Raw genomic sequence first — 23133 nt, 5'->3', positions numbered from 1 at the left:
CATTGCAATGGGAATGGCAATGTAGTGACTGACAGTTTTTGTTTTAAATGCCTTTATTCGCTGGATCATGGAGAAAGCAAGAGAGTTTCAGAAAAACATCTATTTCTGCTTCATTGACTATGCCAAAGCCTTTGACTGTGTGGATCACAATAAACTGTGGAACATTCTGAAAGAAATGGGAATACCAGACCACCTGACCTGCCTCTTGAGAAACCTGTATGCAGGTCAGGAAGCAACAGTTAGAACTGGACATGGAACAACAGACTGGTTCCAAATAGGAAAAGGTGTACGTCAAGGTTGTATATTGTCACCTTGCTTATTTAACTTCTATGCAGAGTACATCATGAGGAACGCTGGGCTGGAAGAAGCACAAGCTGGAATCAAGATTGCTGGGAGAAATATCAATAACCTCAGATATGCAGATGACACTACCCTTATGGCAGAAAGTGAAGAGGAACTCAAAAGCCTCTTGATGAAAGTGAAAGAGGAGAGTGAAAAGGTTGGCTTGAAGCTCAACATTCAGAAAACAAAGATCATGGCATCTGGTCCCATCACTTCATGGGAAATAGATGGAAAAACAGTGGAAACAGTGTCAGACTTTATATTTTTGGGCTCCAAAATCACTGCGGATGCTGATTGCAGCCATGAAATTAAAAGACGCTTACTCCTTGGAAGGAAAGTTATGACCAACCTTGATAGTATATTAAAAAGCAGAGACATTACTTTGCCAACCAAGGTCCGTCTAGTCAAGGCAATGGTTTTTCCCGTGGTCATGTATGGATGTGAGAGTTGGACTGTGAAGAAAGCTGATCGCCGAAGAATCGATGCTTTTGAACTGTGGTGTTGGAGAAGACTCTTGAGAGTCCCTTATACTGCAAGGAGATCCAACCAGTCCATTCTAAAGGAGATCAATCCTGGATGTTCATTGGAGGGACTGATGCTAAGGCTGAAACTGCAATACTTTGGCCACCTCATGCGACGAGTTGACTCACTGGAAAAGACTCTGATGCTGGGAAAGGTTGGGGGTGGGAGGAGAAGGGGACGACGGAGAATGAGATGGCTGGATGGCATCACCGACTCTGTGGACATGAGTTTGAGTGAACTCTGGGAGTTGGTGATGGACAGGGAGGCCTGGCGTGCTGTGATTCATGGGGTCACGGAGAGTCGGACACGACTGAGCGACTGAACTGAACTGAACTGAACTGATTTCAGTTTTAGTGCCAAGAAAAATGCTATAAATCCTGAACTGTACTTACATTTATAATTTAAATGAACATATTAATGTACTGTATTATAAAAGCAGGATGAGAAGCCCTCTGATAGTATATTGCCAACACACTGAAGAAACTCTCTCCTTTATCACACACACAAACACATACACATACACAGATACACACACACACACACACACACACACACACACACACAGGCCTTGAACAGGGGAGTACACAGATACCACAAGAACCTGATACTAGAGAAGTCTGCTCAATATGTAATCAAACTTAAAAACTTTTGCACAGCAAAGGAAATCATAAACAACCCACAGAATGGGAGAAAATATTGTCAAATGATGTGATCAACAAGGGATTTTCTCCAAAATATGCAAACAGGTCAGCAGCTCAATTAAAAAAAATTTTTTTTAAATGAGCAAAAGATCTAAATAGACATTTATCCAAAGAAGACATACAGATGGCCAAAAAGCACATGAAAAGGATAATATCACTAATTATTAAAAATAATTAAATAATTCAAAGTCTATTTTATTAAGGTATATTTTACATATAAAATACACCCATTTTAAGTCTGCAGCTTGAGGTTTGGAAAATATGTACCCACATATAATCAACACCATAATCAAACTATGGAAACTTCTCTCATCTCAAAAAATTCCCTCTTTTGGTATTTCCCTTATTTTCTGGCTCAAGACAGCCACTGATCTGATTTCTTTTCTAATGCTTTATATAAATGGAGTCATAAAGTATGCATTTGTTTTACAGCATAATGCATAATGTTTTTTGTATTCTTTTGTTGTATTAGTAAATTGTTCCATTTTATTTCTAGGTGGTATTCCATTGTGTGACCATACCATAATTTGTTTGGAAGCTTTTGGCTATTATGAATAAATCTAATATGAACATTTGTTTACATATCTTTGAATGCCCAGGACACATGTTTTCACTTGTCTTTGGTAAATATATATGAATAGAGATGCTGTGTCATATGAGAAGTATACATTTAATTTTTAAACTTTCTTTTAGGAAGAGTCTGCTAAATTGTTTTCCAAATTGTTGAATGACTACATTCCCATTAGCAGCGTATAAGAGCTCTAGTTTCTCCATATTTCCATCAACACTTGACATTATTGGCCTTTGTGATTTTAGCTATTCCTATGGATATATAGCAATATGTTACTGAAGTTTTATTTTTTAGTCATAAATCCATGAAATTTATTTTTTAAATAAAAATGATAATGAAAAAATTAATAGTGTGATGTCACTTATATAATGAATCTAAAAATGCTGAACTCATAGAACCAGAGAGTAGAACAGTGGTTACAAAAAGCTATGGGTAGGGAAAATGGGGAAATGTTGGTTAAAGGGTACAAACTTTAAGGCATAAGATGAATACATCTTGGGATCTAATGTACATCATAGTGACTATAGTTAATAGTACTGTATTGTATAATTGAAATTTATTACGAGATTACATCTTAAGTGTTCTTACCAGAATCCAAAGCCGTATATACTACACACACACACACACACACACCTATATATTTGTATATAATCATCATATTATGCACTCTAAATATATACGTACAAATTTGGTTTGTCAATTATGCCACAACAAGGCTTCCCTGATGGCTCAGTGGGTAAAGAATCTGTTTGCAATGCAGGAGACACAGGAGGCATGGGTTCAATCTCTGGGTGGGGAAGAGTCCCTGGAGAAGGTAATGGAAACCCACTTCAGTATTCTGGCCTGGAAAATCCCAGGGACAGAGGAGACTGACGTCCGTGAGGTTGAAAAGAGTTGGACATGACAGATCACCAACACACAAGGCTGGAAAAGAAACTATAAACGTTGTTATAATCTATTAATTTCCTTAGAGGTTACCCTCCATAGTGCTTTAGTTTCTATCACTGGAGTTTTATTTATTTATTTATTTTTTTAATTTATTTTATTGGAGGCAAATTACCTTACATTAATATATTGGTTGGATTTGCCATACATTGACATGAATCTGCCCCGGGTGTACATGTGTTCTCTTTCTTGAAGCCCCCTCCCACCTCCCTCTTCCCCATATCCTCCCTCCATGTCATCCCCGTGCACCAGCCCCAAGCATCCTGTATCATGCGTCAAACCTGGACTGGTAACTTATGATAATATACATACTACAATGCCGTTCTCCCCAAATTTGCATTTTCCTGATGACTAAATGATACTGAGTATCTTTTCCTGTGCTTATAAGAAAATAATTGTCTTTTCATAAATTTTTTCTGTTTTTCAGTAGATTGACTTCTTTTTTTTTTTTGAGCCTCCCTTATGTCCTAGATGTAAGCCATTTGTCAGACAAATATACTGTAAATATTTTTTCCTATGCTTTGGCTTTGCATTTTCAGCTTATTAATGCTCATTTGAAGAGCAGAATTTTTAGTTTAGATAAAGGTTGACTTACCATATTGTCTTTAATTTTGGCCTTAGGGGCCTTGTCTAGGAACATTAAAGAATGCGAATGTTATAGGTCTGGATTAAATGTTAAAGGTTATGACACATTTAGAGTTGCAGTATGAGGTAAATGTTGAGCTTTGCTTTTTCTGCACATTGAATTCTAGAACAATTTGTTGAGAAGACTGTCCTTTCCCATTGAATTATTGTGGCACCCTTGTCAAAAACAGTTGATCATATACTCATGTGTATATAGGGGGAAAGCACACATTTAATTCTTTCTGTAATCTCTATTTTGTTTCATTGATTAAATTCAATTCATAGGTCAGTTCTAAACTGTCTTGATTTGAAATAAGTCTTTAAACCCAGTAGTGTGAGTCTTCCAGCTTTATGCTTTTAAAAAATATTTTAACTATTCCAAGTCCATTTTATTTATCCATATAAACATTGGAATCATCAATTTCTACAAAGAAGAAAACTAGATTTGTTCTGAAACTGTAATAAATCTGTAGATAAATTTGAATAGAACATCTTAATAATATTGTCTTTTAATCCATGATTTACTATTCTTTAATTTCCCCTAGAAATTTAACAGTTTTAATTGTACAGGGAGTGAACTTATTTTGTAAACTTTATCCTTCAGAGTCTTATATTTCTGGCAATGTTGTAAACGGTATATGTTAATTTTCATTTTTTTGGCTACTAAGTAATTCAGTTGCTTCTGTATGTTGATCTTATATTCTGCAACTGCTACAAATTAACTTCCTAATTTTGGTAGCATTTTTGGATATCTGCTAGAATTAATGCATGACTTTGTCATCTTTGTTTATAAAGGAATGATAAAGTGGCCCCTGTTTTAACTATGTCTAAGAGCACAACGCTTTCACTCCTTTTCTGGTTAAGTAAATTGAGATTAGAAAGCTTGAGTTGTAAAGTGATGAAGAGAAAGGACTTGGGGTTTAGGCTGGAATCCAAATTTTTACTGTTTACTAGTTGTACAACCTTGGGTAGTTATTCTTCTGTCTTGGTTTCTACATATCTAACACAAATATGCTGATGCTGATAAAAATAATAATACAAGTAATCATTTAATATTAGAAATTGTGTCTTACTACTGTTATATTAACCGAGATGATGAATGTGAAGGTTTGACACAGTGCCTGGACACAGTGACAGGTTTTAGAACAGTGCCTCAAACACCAACCAATGATACTTGGCTAGACTTCTGAATTCAAACCTAGAAATGTAATATTGATGAACAAGATAGATGTTTTCACAGTGTTTATCAAAACTGTTTTTCCTTTAAAAAGTATCCAGAATAGGAAAAATGTGTACTCAAGCCCATAGGATAAGTCCCCTTGAAGAAAAGACAAAGTAAACTCATTCAAAGGTACATGAGAAATCTTTGTTTTTGTGGGGAAATTTTGACTGGAAGATTTGTAGGTAATGTGTGTGATATATTCTCAGTTCAGGGTCCCTACTAGTTAATTAATCCCAATGATGGATATCTTTAATTCTAGGCAATAATGAACAAATTCATAGTTCTTAGACTGTCACTCAAAGCACAAGTTTTAAAAGACTTATCCACTTTTCTTTTTAGAACCCCATAAAATCTCAAATGATCATAAGAAAGACTTTGTAGGGAAAAACTAGGAAAAGCTAGCATGCGGTTTATCATTGTCCAAAGATGATCCTCAAGATCTATCAGATTGTAAGGGGATATTTCAGCACAGTCAGGGAGAATTTAGAAGTCTTTCTCTGCTGACTGATCACAACCAGTGTGTCAGCCAACAACATCTGCTTATTGTCAGATGACAGCAGTACTAGTTAACTAGCTCTTGTTTATGTTTTGACTACTGACAGACTTAAATTATATTCATATTGTCATGCAGAAAAAATGTATAGAAAGGTTTGCCTTTGATCTAAATCATATAACTAAAATTAAATGAGTAAAGATAATTTTGGCTTGAAAACCAAATATCCTATTTCAGCAGAAGTTCAAGTTGACTTATAAAAATGCAGACATTACCTCTGAGATTGACATTACAAAATGTCCTGAATATCTCTGCAAATTCCTCAATCTTCTTATCACTTTGACTTTTAAAAGATTTAACGCTATAGTTGTAAGTATAAAGCATGTTCTTTATGTATAATTCTTGAACTAGAATAAATTTCATCCTTTCATTATGATTAAAAAGCTTTCCCTTTTCCTGATCCTTATAAACTCTCTTCCAACAATCTTTATTAAAGGTCAAGAAAAATGGTTTTTATAAAAGCCAGAATAACATATCACTTGTAGTAATTTGAACTGCAGAAGAATTTGTACCTTTTTGCTGAGGAGCTCTGTAAAGCATTCTAGGGGTGTTGGAATATTTTCCTTTTAAAGACAAATGCTCCACACTTGGCATGCTCTAGCCACTGTTGCACCCATTTGAAGACTTCTAGATTAGAGGTGAGCATCGGCAAAGTACCTCTCAAGGGAAAGTGTATGCATTGGAGATCTTTGCCTTTTTCTATACTCTATTGGGCATCCCAGGTGGCGCTAGTGGTAAAGAACCCACCTGCCAATGCAGGAAACATTAGAAACACAGGTTTGGTACCTGGGTCATCCCTTGGAGGAGGACATGGCAACCCACTCCAGCATTCTTGCCTGGAGAATTCCATGGACAGAGGAGCCTGGCGGGCTACAGTCCATAGAGTTGCACGGAGTCAGACACAACTGAAGCGACTTAGGACACATGCATACCCTACTGCTTTTCTTTTACTTTATTTTACTTCATTCATTTTTCTTCTCAAAGAAACATAAAGAGACACCAGTCAGAAATACAACTATGCTTTCTGATGTCCTTGATAAGAAGCTGCCCAGATATTGAGAGGTGAAAACCAAAATGATTATTTACATAATCCTTAATGCTGACAATTTTAAACTACTCTACAAAAAAAATTAATTGTAAAAGATAGGTTTAAATATACTCCTCTTTCTCCACTACATGGTCCTCATATCACTAAGATAATTTAACACTGAAATAAGCTTATGTTGCGTGTGCTCAGTTGCTTCAGTCGTGTTGGATTCTTTGTGACCCCATGGACTGTAGCCTGCCAGGCTCTTCTGGCCATGAGATTCTCCAGGCAAGAACATTGAGTGAGTTGCCATGTTCTCCTGCAGGGGATCCTCCCGACCCAGGGATAAAATCTGCATCTCCTGCATTAGCAGGTGGATTCTTTACCTGCTGAGCCATTAGGAAATCAGGTTATGTAATCATAAAAGTTAAAGAGCTGCCACTGTCAACTTGTACATTCCATAGCTTTCCAAAGGACTTCAACCAACATGATGTTTCGATCCCTTGTGTCCAAGGAGTGGTCAAGGTTAATCAGTCAACTTTCAACTTTCAACTGAAGAATATACCCCAATGGAGTGGTAGCTATAATCATATGGTATTTTTAGGAAAGTGATACTCTGAAAAATAATATCATAATTATATATTTATGAAATGTTGGTATAAATTGGAAATTTAACAATAACTGCTAGAACAAATCATTATATTTCTAAAAGAAATAAAATATGCACAGAGATAGTATCAATCAAATAAAGTATGAAAAGCTTCAGTCTTGGTATCTTCTTAATGATTGCAGTACAGAGTGTCATAAATGCCTTTACATCCTTGTCATATAGTGTGAATTACAAAGAGAAATACCAAAGAGATGGTAAATTGACTTCCCGGGAACAGGGTCTAGTGTGTGAATTTTTTGTCCCCTTCTCACTTCTTTGATGCCTGTCATTAGTGACCTCTCATATTCTAATAATCAATCCCCAAATACTCATAATTATGGGAAGACAATACTATTGCCATTTTCACAGTCACATTATGATATTTTTAGTGTGTTGAGTACAGTAATTATTTGTTAACAGCAACACATGAAAGTACAAATAAAATATCTTTATGTACAAAGTGGCAATGCAGGATTTTGACCCAATATTTAATAATACACTTGCGAATTTTCCCTGTGTTAACATAGTGGAAAACAATAAATACAAACGTTAGGTAATATAAGAACAATGAAAAACTAGAAAAGTCTCTGTGGATGAAAACTGTTGGTTCTGAAAACTTTAAACTCAAGGGACAGATTTCACCAGTGAAACCACCTGCTCGTCTGTCAGGTTAACCGCTCACAGATGCCCCTCCTAAAATCCACTCTCCTAGGAATATGGTGTTCCTATAAAATGCGGTAATGTGCTTCTTCACATCCTAAAGGATAGGGGAGCCGCATGATTCTTTCCAATTCTATTAGATTACTGCATGTCGTCTGGACATCACTTCATTGGGACAGGTGACTGGCGAGCAGGATTGATTCCACAGGGCTTTCTCCCCATGGAGCATTGAAGCTGAAGAGTAAGCCTGTTGGGGGGGAAACAAAAAAGGTCAGATTACAATAAAGGGAAGAAGTAGAGATGCTGGAGGGAGACCATCGCTTAGTAAGAAATGTTAGTGACCAGCTGAGTTTTTCCACCCAGTAGTCACTGAAGGGACTTCCCTGGTGGCTCAGACAATAAAGAATCTGCCCGTATTGTGGGAGACCTGGGTTCGACTCTGGGGTCAGGAAGGCCCCTTGAAGAAGGGAATGACGACCCACTCTAGTATTCTTGCCTGGAGAATTCCATGGACAGAGGAGCCTGGTGGGCTATAGTCCATGGGGTTGCAAACAGTCAGACACGACTGAGCAACTAACATACACACACATATAGAGTCACTGGAATATGTCCTACGCACTTCAACCTCAACAGTTCTGAAAGGAAACCCACTTGAGTGCCTCCCAAACCCAGTCCCTCCTGCTCAGTAATTCCAATCTTTTCTCTTACCTCTATGGTCCATGCAGACAATCATGCTACAAGCATGGCCATAATCTATGCCCCTAATAGTCCTCACCCACAATGCCTACATTCACACAGTCACCACCTCTGGAGAATCTTATTTTCCAGACACTTCTCTATTCCATCCTGCTGCTTCATCTCCATTACAGCTACAGACTTGGGAGAGTCAGAACTGCAATAGCCCTCTGACTTCTCTTCTTCTAGTCTTATCACTCTTGAATTAATCTTCCACATTAAATACTCAGTGATGTGCTTCAAGCACAAATCTCACCATATTTGTCTTCTGATTAAAACACTTCGCTCTACCCTATCACTAACGGGGCATCATTCAAGGTCTGCTGCTTGGGGTAACAATGTGAGTCGTTATGAAATTTATTGGCAACTTTCATGCTTTGCTGCTGTGTACTTATCAGAGAGAAGAACGAAGGGACACCCTCCACCTCTCCTCCACAGGAAGGCTTTAGTCTCTTACTTTGGGTTTTCTTATTTGCAGTACAGAAACAACTGTCTGCATTGGTCTGAAAAGGAGCCTGAAGTTTCTGTGCTTTATTTGGGAGAGGGGGACACGTCACCCACATGGAAGGGCTTAGGTGCCCTTTCATGCTGCTGGTGGCAGTGCCAGTGGTTTGCTGGAATCTGGGAGGAGAATGACAAGGCGGGGTTGGGGGTGGGCAGGGGGACCAGGGTGGAGACCTGCATTTTACTCTCTCGTGGCGTGGTTGATGGAGGCAGGGCCTTTGGTAGGAGCCAGTGCACTGCTGCCTTGCCTGGGAGGAAGATGGACACCAGTTGCCATGGTTTGGGGGATGCTTTGAAGAGCAGAGAGTGGACAGAGGGTCCATGTCAAGCCTTAGTCTGCAGAAATGACTGTAAAGCAGGGCATTTCTAACGTCCTCCCAGAGCTCCCATGGCTGACAGATGGTCCAGTCCAGGCAGGAGCATGGTGTAGTTCTAGAAGAAGCACACTGATTACTGGATGACTGAGAAACAGTCCCCACACTGATTTTGGACTACTTTCCTGGGTGTGTTCTACATTCAAGGTCAGTCTCCCGAAATGAATAAATGGCTTCTTGATGGCATTAATTAAAAGGAAAAAATCTGATTTTATTCTGCTTAGGAAAAGAAAGCATTTCATTCTCACCATGTGGAGTCCTGTACCCTGTAGCTTAGCCAACCCCTCTTATGATCTGGTACCCTCAACTGGTTCACCCTCACTTAGCCCTGCTGGTACTGAGCTCTGTCTTCTAGAACTGTGCTTCCCACATTATCTATGGACCAGGTTGGCTCTTTTAAACCTCTCTAATCAGTCCAAACAGTCCATTCTAAAGGAGATCAATCCTGGGTGTTCATTGGAAGGACTGATGCTAAAGCTGAAACTCCAATACTTTGGCCACCTCATGCAATGAGTTGACTCACTGGAAAAGAGTCTGATGCTAGGAGGGATTGGGGGCGGGAGGAGACGGGGACGACAGAAAATGAGATGGCTGGATGGCATCACCAACTCTATGGACATGAGTTTGAGTGAACTCCGGGAGTTGGTGATGGACAGGGAGGCTGGCGTGCTGTGATTCATGGGGTCACGGAGAGTCGGACACGACTGAGCGACTGAACTGAACTGAATCAGTTGCAAACTGGTATTTTTAAAAATAAAATCACATGAGTAAAATATCAAAGCAGTATCAGATTGCTATAACAATTTTAAATGCTTACACTCAGAGGCTGTACTTAATCTAATTGTGGAACAGAATCAATGGTTCACTGACCCCAGCACATACGTAAAGAACAGCTCTAGGGTAAACAGTTTTCTATAAAATTTTCCATACCCCATGCAGTTTCACAATTCTTTGCATTTATACATGCTGTTCCCTGTGTCTAGAAAAACCTAGGTCACTTTTTTTCTTATCCTGTAAGTCTCAACTTAAATACTAAATTCTCTAGGAATTTATCATTAAACTTCAAGGTACTATGACTATCTTTACATAAAGTGAAAGTCACTCAGCCATGTCTGACTCTTTGCGGCCCTATGGACTGTAGCCCACCAGGCTCCTCAGTTCATGGGATTCTCCAGGCAAGAATACTGGAGTGGGTTGCCATTCCCTTCTCTGGGGTATCTTCCCAATCCAGGCATTGAACTCTGGTCTCCCACACTGAGGGCAGATTATTTACTATCTATTTACAATATTCTGCTAAAATGATCTATTTGTATATCTTGCCACTAGTCTAAGCTTCTTCAGGACAGGAACATGTCATGTTCCTCTTAATATCTGGTCTAGTACTTAGCAGAGTAAGATTTCTGTCACTTTTTTCTTCAACTGGACCATAATCCTCTGTAAGTGAAGCTAAGTGTTTGCAACATAGATCAGCTAGGTAAACATTTTGATTTGTGTGAGTAGGATAATGGTCAGGATTAATATGGTACTGAAAATTTTTTCTCCTTAAAGATCAGAAATCAGCAATAGGAACAAACTGGGGTTTTCATCAGAATGTATTCCACATTGACAGTCTTTCTCAAGAAATTTTTTTGCTTGCTTCATTAATGGTTTTATTCATTAGTTGATGTTCCAGTTTGAATATCTATACAATACCAGCATAAACTTTCTTTCCACCATTATAATCCCTCTAAAATTCAGTGTGCCAGCTTCAATAATAATACAAAACTTTATGGTAATGGAATCTTTCACAACCCTAAATATTGTACATTTGTGATTCTTTTAAAAATTTATGATTGCTTTAATAATAAAGTATCATGTTAGATTCTTTAACCATATTGGTAATACTTTATAAATAATGGAGCACAAAGGCCATTCTGTCCTGGTTTTATAGATGTTGAACACAGTGTAAGCATTATGAAGAAATTTGTTAAAGGCTATAGACTAGGATTGAAAATAAATCTCTTTTTACTTGTGATGTTTTCTTTTGGGCCCTCGTCATTCATTTTAAATGTAAGAAAAATAATTGAAAAACATATTAAGCTCTTCTGGAACTTCATGAAGATGCTTTTAGATTATCAAGGGTATCATGTAGAAAATTACAGAAGTACAGTGAATTATATCTGGGAGAAAAGTAGAAACGGGTAATATTCCATTTTGTTGAGGCTCTGTGGGAAGAGACTTTCATACAAGTTACTGGTCTTGCTTATTCTTGGTTCTTTATTCATCTGAAATTCCCCTCATATCTTAGATGGGCAGATGACTCACAGCAGAATGGACAGAACTACCAGCGAGGGAGTGACCAGGGGGCAGCCAGTCCCCCGCCTTCTACAGCGTAGGATTGGTCTCAGAACAATTAAAAGGACTTCTGTTCAATTCTAAAATTGTTTTCCCTCTCATTTAAGATTTATCTTGAACACTGTTGTTGTTTAGTCACTCAGTAGTGTCCGATTCTTTTATGACCGCATGTACTGTAGCCTTGCCAGGCTCCTCTATCTATGGGATTTCCCAGACAAGAATACCAGAGTGATTTGCCATTTCCTTCTACAGGGGATCTTTCCAACCCAGAGATTGAACCTGTGTCTCTTGCACTGGCAGGCAGCCCTGTATTTTGGACATGCTTCAGTTTGTTTCAGTTCAGTTCATTTCAGTCACTCAGTTGTGTCTGAATCTTTGCAACCCCATGGACTGCAGCATTCCAGGCCTCCCTGTCCATCACCAACTCCTGAAGTTTACTCAGACTTATGTCCTTTGAGTCAGTGATGCCATCCAACCATCTCATCCTCTGTCGTCCCCTTCTCCTCCCTCCTTCAATCTTTCCCATCATCAGGGTCTTTTCCAATGAGTCAGCTCTTCGAATCAGGAGGTCAAAGGAGTTTCATCTTCAGCATCAGTCCTTCCAATGAATATGCAGGACTAATTTATTTTAGGATGGACTGGTTGGATCTCCTTGCAGTCCAAGGGACTCTCAAGAGTCCTCCAACACCACAGTTGGAAAGACATGTTTATGTACAATTAAAAAATTATCTTAAGAGTTATTTGTTTTCATTAGCTGTGTAATGTCATCAATAGGATGAAAAATAATTTATTTGAAATTTCCATACCATTAGACATACTGTTTCTAAACATTTGCTACTATTCTCTGTATACTAATTTTTAATAATATTTCAGTAATTTCCTTATGAAAATTTCCTAAAGTGAAATTACTAGGTGACAAATGTGAATATTTTAAGTCTCTTAGCTAATATTACCAAACTGCTCTTCAAAAAGATTAATCCAATTAATCCAATTTATGCTGTCAAATGCAGCATATGAAATTATCTGTTTCACCAGTATGATTTTTAAATACTGGAAAAAGAAAGTTCAATTAAATTGAAGATTATAATTTTATATTACCATTTCTATTTCCTCCTCTATGAATTGCCTTGGCTCATTTAAAAAATTTCCAATTTGTGTAAATGTCTTTGGGTATTTATAATATTAATTAATTGGCCTTGTATTTAGAATATTAATTAATTGGTATTGTATTTATGGCAAATGTTTTCTAATTTATAGTTTTCTTTATGATAATTTTTTATGTTTGAAAATTTTAATTCATGATGTAGTAGAAATTTCTGTCTTGGAAATTGAATTTTCTTATATTGTTTCATGGTTTGAAAATTCTTAATCAGACACATAATAAAACCTAACTAAAATTTCTTCTATTGTCTTTCTTTTACATTAAGTTCTTTATACATTTCCCCCATATAGATATGGCCTTCCCTGGTGACTCAGATGGTAAAGAATCTGCCTGCAGTGTCAGAGACCCAGGTTCGATCCCTGGTCAGGAAGATCTCCTAGAGAAGGGAATGGTTTACCCATTCCAGTGCTCTTCCCTGGAGAATTCCATGGACAGAGGAGCCTGGTTGGCTATAGTTCATGGAGTTGCAGAGTCAGACATGACTGAGAGACACACAGCAATGAATAGATAACATTTAGCTCAGTTGGTAAAGAATCTGCCGGCAATGCAGTAGACCCTGGTGTGATTCCTGGGTCAGGAAGATCCACTGGAGAAGGGACAGGCTGCCCACTCCAGTATTCTTGGGCTTCCCTTGTGGTTCAGTGGTTCTATCCCTGGGTTGGGAAGATCCCCTGGAGAAGGGAAAGGCTACCCATTCCAGCATTCTGGCCTGGAGAATTCCATGGACTGTATAGTCCATGGGGTCACAAAGAGTTGAACATGACTGAGCAACTTTCACTTTCATAAATAATATTAGCTAATGATCCTTCACACTCATTATTAATTAGTTTTTTTTCAGACTATTTGTTGGCATCAATAAGAAAAAAGATGTGCTTCCCTGCTCTGCATTTTTGCATAGAAATTCTGACCTAAGTAGAAGTTCTATATAACAGCAAATCAATTCCTTTAGCTGTGTCACCCTTGTCACTCCTAATTAATCATGAGAAAATTAATCTGAGAAGAAGATAACAAAGCATATTTGCACTGGAAAAGAGCACAAATATATATAGAAATACATACAGCTAATATATTTCTAAAATTTGAAACAACAAAAGTTGTTTTTGTACTAATAGCCATTTTGAGGGTGGTATCAGCTAATATCTGTGAGCAAAGTAAGTTATACAGGGAAAGTTTAAACTAAAATAATCATTTTCTTATTCTGAAAAGTTATGGTTCCTAAATGTAGCAATAAATATGCAATGAAAGGATAATATTTTTTGAAACTCTTACTGACCTTCCTCTTGTTGACATGAAGGTCTCAGATTTTAGAACTAGACTGAAGTGATGAAGTGTATCAATGATGCCATGTAGTTTTAAATCTTTTCCTCTTGATTATTTTCTTATTTCTTGTGTGTGATTTCGTGTTCTTACTAGACAAACTTCACAGAGAGGGCAATGATCATAGATGAAAGGTATTCCGGAATTCCATTAAATATAATACTCTGCACTAAACAGATGATCATTATACGAAGCAGCAGGCATTAAATAATACATCTAGAAATTTATACTGAGATAAACATTTTTAACACAAGTTAATGTTTCCATATAAGTGTTTGCTGTTACCTACAGATACAAAGACTTCCCAGCTTCTTTTTTCAACTTCTATTTCAAATGCATGTGCTAAGTCTGTTCAGTTGTGTCTGACTATTTGTGACCCTATGGACTGCAGCCCAGGCTTCCCTGGTGGCTCAGTGGTAAAGAATCCACCTGCAATGCAAGAGCCACAGGAGGCGTGTGTTCAGTCCCTGGGTTGGGAAGATCCTCTGAAGGAGAGCGGGGCAACCCACTCCAGTGTTCTTGCCTGGAGAACCCCATGCACAGGGGAGCCTAGTGGGCTACAGTCCATGGGGTCTCAAAGACTCGGACATGACTGAAGCAAGTCCGTGACACACAGACTGTAGCCCACCAGGCTCCTCTGTCCACAGGATCTGCAGGCAAGAATACTGGAGTGGATTGTTATTCCCTTCTCCAGGGGATCTTCCCAACCCAGGGATCAAACCCACACCTCCTGTGTCTCCTGCACTGCAGGTGGATTCTTTACCTCTGAGCCACAAATGTATTCTATTTATTTTGAATTTCTGAGCAGATATTTGATTTCTAGTTGATACCTTAGAAAGCAATTACTGGTTACTACATTTAAAGTTCAATGATTCAAAAGAAATAAAATGAAAAAGGGTAAGACAAATAGACAACAGAATTGACCATTGTGAAGCATGTTTCTTCCCATTACTTTCATCTTTACTCTTCAGAACATTGTTATATAATTCCACAATTACTCAGAGAGGCAACAGAAATTATTTACCTCTGCAAATCCAAAGACAAGAGATTAGAGGCTAGGAATATTTTTAGCAATAATTTTTAAAGTACAAAAGTGGAAAGGAACAGGAATTGGGTGATAATTCATTTTGTTGAGCTTGTTTGGATCAGCACTTGTCCTTATTTTCAGTACAGAGACTGTGTTGAGGCTGTCTCCTATATAGAGACTTTTCTTTCTTTTTCTTTCCAACTGAACACTTCATCTTCCTCCAAAGTGGACAATTAGTTACCAAGATTTGAGCATGTTAATAATCTGGAAGGTATTGTTTTTCCATAGGCACAGGACTGCAAAGAAACCATAGCTGGTATGGAAGGAAACTTTTCCATGCTCTAGTGAGGGCTTGAACATATGTCTCCGTGAATTTCTAACTTCTCAGCTTCTCGAATCTTGCATCTGAAAGAGCTTCCCCTCTCATCCTAACCTACCTTTTGCTGACTAGAGAAGGATGAAATTCTGACCCTGATGCATATGTCTGGATGATACTCCTTTGTGCATGTCTCCTGCTCCTAGCCAAAGAAGCATCATTTACTGAATAAACACTGGCTGAGGATCCATAACAGCATTGTACTTGTGCTAGGAAGTAGACATAGGTAGTGGACGTAACAGTGATATCCCCCCTCCCCTGGACGCTACCCAGAGTGACTACCATTGTGGTCAGGCCAATTCAGGGCATATACCAATTTGTCCTTTTGTTTTGTTTTCACTATTTGTTACCAAAAAGTAAATTTTTCTGCAGATTCTGAAAATTATAAGACACTGTGAAGGCATGTACTTAATGTTTCTTGTGAAAACTAAAGTCAGAAGAAAATTTTCTTACACAACTGTAGAAAAGCAAAAGACCATCCCATGCTAAGCCGGAAAGGTCAGCTCCAGCAGGCCTGAAATTGGCCTGAGTTGTTTTACTGCAATAAGACATATACTTGCATTGCATGGACTCCTGGTCAAAGCATGGATCACACAGAATGACAGTTGCTCATAAACAGAGTTTTGAGAGCTTTCAGTTATTCATTGATTAACAATTAGTGTAATGAGATTGAAGACTTCGCCCTGGTCTCACTGAGACACCTGGAAGGCTCTGTCACTCATCTAGTTATACAGCAAGAATGGGCCTTCCTGAATCCCAGGTATAAGGACTCCCAGCTGAGAGCATGTTTTGGATCACCTTGTTTGAGGTGCTTTGTGTGCACATCCATCGTACCTGGTCCCAGAGAGAAAGCACATCTGGGTGTGGTCCTTACAGAGGAGGCACAGTTGGATCTCCCATCTGGCATCTCTGGACCCCTTGCCTTGAGCCAACCTTTGACTGTGATGTGCATCTTTACCTTTAGGCAGCTGATGTGTCAAACATTTTTTTTCCACAATAAATCACAAATTTGTAAGCACAGTCATCTGGGGTCCTGCAATCCTTCCCCAGCAATAGAACCCTGTCCAACTGCCACTGGAAGTGTGCATATGCTGACCCGGACAGAGGCAAACAGCATCTATGAGGGAGCTACCGAAAGGCAGAAAGAATGGACTGCATTGTCCCTGAGGCAGGCAGGACAACTGGAAGAAATCTCCTACAGCCCCTAAGACATTTATTTCTCTGGCAAGTGTTCTTCATGTTTGTTTTTAGACAAATAGAAAATGATGGTTTCACTGACATAAGCCATTAACTTTTCAGGTTATAAAAGTATAAAAATAATCTGAGCTGCAGCAGGCTAACAAAACAGATATTAATGAGTATCTCAGTGAATGAAATTAGGAAACTTACATATTTATTGCCCAGGTGTGGAGAGGATTCATCAATCTGTCAGTTCTTGGTTTTTCCTTGTGCAGAGTGCTCCCCTAAAAACAGAAGATATGTTTTGCTCAGAGAGTGAATAAGGATGAAAATAAAAGTTTCTCAGCTTGTTTTTTTTTTTTTTTTCCCAAGGAAAGTCCCATTTCCCCTCAAGAATGTCATCAGAGCCACAATTTACCTCTTGGTATTTATTGCCTAGAAATCCTTCACCAAGATTTATGAGCTTTTTCGGCCATTGTTTATTTTTACCCTAGAGGAGTGATGCTAACTTGCTCCCTGCGGGTAGATGGTGTGAGCTGGGAGGTGATAGCAAGAAAGGCACCCAAGAGAATGAGTTATTGAATTTTGCTTGGTCCACGGGCTGGCTCTGCCTAAACAAAACTATGTCATATTTTTAAAGTGCCGTTTTATTGGAACAACATCCAAGGTTCCTCTGTTTAAATAATTCAGTGATAGGCCAACATGAATACTTTGATGACATACAAAGCGGCACAGGGAACATTACTCAAAATAACAGCATTTTTCCATCATCCGATATAAAGATAAATATTAACTTAGGATAATGCGAAGCTGAAAGACCATGAGAATTTTCATATGCTCTTGGATCTGTAGTCAAAGCCTTTCACATTACCTGTGTCTTTCATGTAGATTCAAGTATCAACATCAGTCATGCTTTATAAAAGCAATATCGGTCAAGGTCTCCAGCTTTGAGAATAAATGTCATTGCTTTGCTCCAGCTTTTATCTGCCAGTTAGGACCATCTTCTGGGGGCTCAATTGATTCATCTCTTACCTGCACTGTCATGGGGATAATAGTACCAGAGATCTAAGAAGAACAAACCTGGGACGACCCTTCAAGAGCTCCTTAAATTTTGTGTTTCAAGAAATGTCTGGCTCTGAGCAATAGCCCTCATAGCTCCCGACCCAGCACAACCCTTTGCTCACTATTGCGTATTTTACAAAAGGCACAGCACGTCCTTGAATCCATGGCTATCAAGTACAGGAATAAGAAGGAAGCAAAAGAAGCATTTATTGAACCCCTACCATCCACCAGAAGTCACATAAACAATTCATATGAAAATTACTAAAATTGTTACTATCTCCCTTAATAACTCCCACAGTTTGTCTAGCTGGGAATAGAAAGTGTGAAGAGATTAAATAATTATATGATTCTAATAATACTTATAATAATGACATATATGGTAAAAGCAAACAAAATACACAACTGGAAGGAAATGCCAGTATTGATGCCAGGTTGTGTCTCATAAGTAATTTTTAATTTTTTTATTCTCTATTTTCTCCATTCTACATTATGCATATTGAGGTCAAATATTAAAATGGCAATTGAAGCCATTAAGAGATATTCCAAGGCAGTAGCGCATGCTGACTTGCCAAATCAACAGTTAGTGGAAAGACCATGTACATCTGGGACAGGCAAAGAAGCCTTAGTGCAAAGGCAGTTGTTCAGTTCCTAAGTCGTGTCTGACTCTTTGAAATGCCATGAACTACAGCATGCCAGGCTTCCCTGTTCTTCACTATCTTCCAGAGTTTGTTCAAACTCAGGTCCATAGAGTAAGTGATGCCAACCAACCGTCTCATCTTCTGTTGCCCTCTTCTCCTCCTCCCCTTAATCTTTCCTAGTATCAGGGTTTTTTCCCAATGAGTTGGCTCTTCACACCAGGTGGTCAAAGTATTGGAGCCTCAGCTTCAGCATCAGTCCTTCCAATGAATATTTAGGGTTGATTTCTTTTAGGATTGATTGGTTTGATTTCCTTGCTCTCCAAGAGACCCTCAAGAGGATCCAAGAGGTTGCTAGTCTTCTCCAGCACCACAGTTTGAAAGAATCAATTCTTCGGTGCTCAGCCTTCTTCACAGTCCAACCCTCACATCCAAACATGACTACTGGAAAAACTATGGCTTTGACTATACAGACCTTTGTCAGCAAAGTTCTGTCTCTGCTTTTTAATACACTGTTTAGGTTTGTCACAGCTTTTCTACCAAGGAGCAGGTGTCTTAATTTAGTGGCTGAAGTCACCGTCCACATTGATTTTGGAGCCCAAGAAAATGAAATCTGACACTGTTTCCACTCTGTCCTCATCTATTTGCCATGAAGTGATAGGACTGGATGTCATCTTCATTTTTTGAATGTTGAGTTTTAAGCCAGCTTTTTCACTCTCCTCTTTCACATTCATCAGAGACTGAGTCAAAATTGAAGGGCTAAAAAGATAGATTTTGCATCTCTATATGGCTTTATACATCTATGAATCTTTTGCTCATCTTTACAATTTTGTTCATTTCTACTTATAAATGAACTTTTATTTGTAAAAATAAACAGAAAAGTGTATATTTAATGAAAATTACCATAACATACTAACTAGTGCTAGTATACTAACAATATATAAATAATGTGTAATGACCACAATGGGCAGGAGGGGAAGGTGGGAATGACAAAGAAGACCAAGGCGCTGTCTCCTCCTTAGTTCAGTGAGGAGGACAGTGGATAGGAGGCGAGTGACAGCTGAAGAGTTTGTGTTATTAATATTAAGTGGTTCAAAAACTGAGCAAGAGAAGCCTGGCACATCACGGAAGGCCTTGTAGACATGCTGAAGTGTTGGAACTTAATATAAGATAATACAAATTTATCAGAGTTTTCTAAGAAAAGGAAAATTATAATGAATTCAGATCTGTTTTATCTCCCTTCAAAAGGTTCAAAATCAAGTAATACTTTGAAATTAAACTCAGCATTACTGTGTTTTCTTTCTTTTGTGCAATCATGTATTCCTTAATTTAGGCAATTTTGTTCATATTTTTATAACCTTACATGTTAAAAATGAGATAACCTATGTTAACTTTCTGACACATAGTGTAAGTGGGAATCATGTTTAAAATGCCTCATGTCACATGTATATTTTGCAATCAATCATGGTGATGTTTAACTTGGCAAGATCTTTAATTAAATCTGAGAGGTATCTTGTATGTTCTTATGAAGGACTTCATGATCTGCTATGTTTGGTGCTTGCTTTTTTTTCTGAAAGCACATTCTCATGTATAGTCAGGCTTTTACTTTTACAATAAAGAAAGCTCCCAATTGAAATAATCAAACTTTAAACATTTATGGACTACATTTTCAACAAAAGCATCTGCTTGAGAAAGATCAAACTTAGAGGAATCAGAAAATATGGATGGATAAACATCAAGACAATCAGAGGAGGAACATTTGGGGCAAGGAACTGCTTTATCTGGAGGGAACATTCAGAACAATAGCCATTAAGCATAGAGGCTTATGGAAACCCAGGAAGTTTAGTATCCACTGGCATTTTCCCTGAAGGTAGGTTGCTACAGAGTTCTGTTTCCTTGGAAACATGATTTATTGACCTCTAAAATGGCAAAATTTATTTTGAGGTACAAGACTGGAGCTTATAAATTGACCTGTTGACTAATCCAATAAATTCTTAAGACCACTGAAGCTCAAATTTCATTGTACTAACCTTGGTGCGTTCATTAACGTATGTTTGTTGGTACATTTCTTAGGCCATGTAGTAAATACCATGAAATGTAACAACCATAAATTCTGAATGGTGGGTTGTCACATATTTGCTCTATCAAATTCTTTTCTATATTTTTTAACTATTTAAAATTTTTTATATATGAGATAGAAATTTAGACTTTATTTTTATAATTATTTCAGACTTTATTGTAGTTATATTTTAGGAAAGATGCAACTATTAGGGAAGGGATATTTAAGTAAAAAGTGTGGTGAGAACAATTTTATAAAGAAAGCATATTCAAATAAATCTCAAAAGATGGGAAGAGATGGAAAGAAATGTGTTTTCAGATGTTTAAATTATCAGTTCTAGGCTATTGAAATCAACTCTGAGTCACCAATTTCACTTTAGCTCTATTACCAAATATTTTCTATAATCAGCTAGGTTGACCTTTGAGAAGTTATTTTATTAAAAGAGATGTGCTTCCCAACTTGAGATTGGCAGGAATAAAAGTACCAGAGACTAGACCTTTTTATTTCCATAGTAATATTTCCTCCTTAGACCTATGACCAGAAAAGCTACTTCTGAAGAAAAGGAAGTTTGGAGAGTTAAGGGCCTTCTGAACCACCGCATCATGGTTTATCCACTTATTATTGCAGTTACTGTGAGAGTAGGTGATATCAGCTTATACAGAATTATCCTTGGGCTTTAAAGAAGAATCAGCAAATTTGCAACCAGGAAACACAAGGTTCTGTGGCAATTTCCCCTCCCAAAAGTTTTGATTCTGGTGTCAATTATCATTTTTCTGGTAGAGCAGGTGGTCTTGATCCCAACCCCCTCATCCCCAGAACAGCCATGGGCTTCCCTTCAGGGGCTTCTAGCTCAGAGCTTGGAGAGCCCCAGAAGCTGCTGAGCAATTTGGTTAAATTCCCCAGGAAATAAAGGAGAGTGCATGAAATTACTGTGATGCAGCTTACAAGATATAGGCAGATTCTGAGAACTTTTCTTGATAAAAGGTGTGGTCACGCTCCAGATCCTCCATGAGCTTACTCAAGATTAGTTCACATTCAGGCTTCTGGCCTGTCCCTTTCTGACCAAGTAGAATAGGCTTGGCTACTTAGTCAAAGCTGGTGAACAGCTAGGAGAAACTGGTGTGTGGTTTCCAATTATCCTGTGAATGAATTTTACTATTTCACTCATTCAGATGGTGACCTTTACGAAAACAGTGTGGGAATAAAGAACAGAAAGATACAAGACTGACAGTCTCAAGAAAATGGCTCACATGAGGGATTTGGCCATGTCTCTGCAGATCTTGGGTGCCCTTGCTTCTCAGTTCTTGTTTGTAATTTGTTCTAGTTTGAATCCTCTACCTGAAATTGGAACCCCAATCAGTCTTTGATATCTTGCTCTTGAACTGGGACTATATTTAGTTTTTTGTATTACAAAATTGTTTTCTGCAATATATTTACAATGTTTATCATCTGATATCTTTCACTTTAACATAACATATGTATTCTGGGACTACTTTGTATAGGTAAAATTGGGGTGATTGAATATTTTAAGTGTCCTGGATATAACTTGATATTTGTTAGAGCCACCTAGATTGTTTTGTAAAACTAAAATTACTTTTTATTTATTTGTTTTGGAATATTGGAGTTTTAAATATTTGGTCTACTCAGTACAAAAAAGGAATTTGCCTTTTTAAAATTTTAAAAAGCTATCTAGCATCCCATTTTTCATTATTCCTGATACAAATATACCTCATACAAATCATATCTATATGTTGAAAAACTTTTTACATTTCAAACCAAACAAAATCAAAACCTAAGAAACTGGAAAAAGAAATATAAACTATATCAATAGAAAATTGTGCTTTGTCCTCTTTGAGAAGCTCAATTAAAATGATGTGAAATGATACAAGATATGATTTAAATTTTAATTGATGAATTCAAGTTCCAAGTGGTTATACACAGCCATTACCAAAAATATAACAAAACAACAACAATACTTTTTTTAAAACCCTGTGGCATGCTTAATATTTTTTCTGCCACTACTGCAGGATAGAAAATGCCTCTAGTTATCACTCATTCTTTAGAATACATCTACATGTGACCTATCAAAGTCAGATAGTCTAACATCTTACCCCAAATGGTATTTCTGGGGCTCACTTTTCCTTCAGAGGAGAATTTCTTTATTTCTTGGGGTTAATAATTATTCCTAAAGAACTTATGCTTTTTTATTGTGGTAACGAACAAAATTCAAGTTAGATTTTGAAATAACCATTTTTCATCTAATCAACATATTGGGAGCTTACCAGACTCATGAGAAATTGTCTTAACAGTGAGAAGCTTCACACTCTCTTTATCGGACTGAGGTCTGTTTGAAACAGAAAACATTAAGAACACCACAGTAATTAGTACTACATATCTGTGAAACAAAGAAAACACTATATAAACTGAAAGACAAAGATACACGTGCATATATATTTTTAGGCGTTTCCGTTGCAAAACATGTGTCTCCTCATGTACAGAAACTTTTCTAGCATGTTTGCTTCTGGAATCAAGTTGATAAATCTCCTGTTACAG

The 23133-nt window shown here is 37.7% G+C and overlaps 1 protein-coding gene across 5 annotated transcripts in view; it reads right to left on the bottom strand.

Moving 5' to 3' along the window:
* Nucleotides 1-605: 605 nt before the first annotated feature.
* EMCN (endomucin) overlaps nt 606-23133 on the bottom strand; it is a 139198-nt gene continuing 116670 nt past the window's right edge. For 2 of the 5 annotated variants that reach the window (XM_055434218.2, XM_055434219.2), the window contains exons 9-11: nt 22863-22924; nt 17035-17108; nt 606-8063 (exon numbers count right to left, since the gene is read on the bottom strand). In XM_055434218.2, the coding sequence (XP_055290193.2) occupies nt 17074-17108; nt 22863-22924 (97 nt within the window). In that variant the 3' untranslated portion in view covers nt 606-8063; nt 17035-17073. The remainder of the gene's footprint in view (nt 8064-17034; nt 17109-22862; nt 22925-23133) is intronic. The other 3 variants (XM_055434216.2, XM_055434217.2, XM_055434215.2) reach the window with 2 other exon arrangements.

Source organism: Moschus berezovskii, chromosome 5 (genome assembly GCF_049115385.1).
Source record: "Moschus berezovskii isolate FMDL1 chromosome 5, NW_MosBer_1.0, whole genome shotgun sequence".
NCBI classification, from domain to species: domain Eukaryota; kingdom Metazoa; phylum Chordata; class Mammalia; order Artiodactyla; family Moschidae; genus Moschus; species Moschus berezovskii.
Note: the sequence above shows the minus strand (reverse complement) of the source record. Positions and strands in the feature narration are given on the sequence as shown.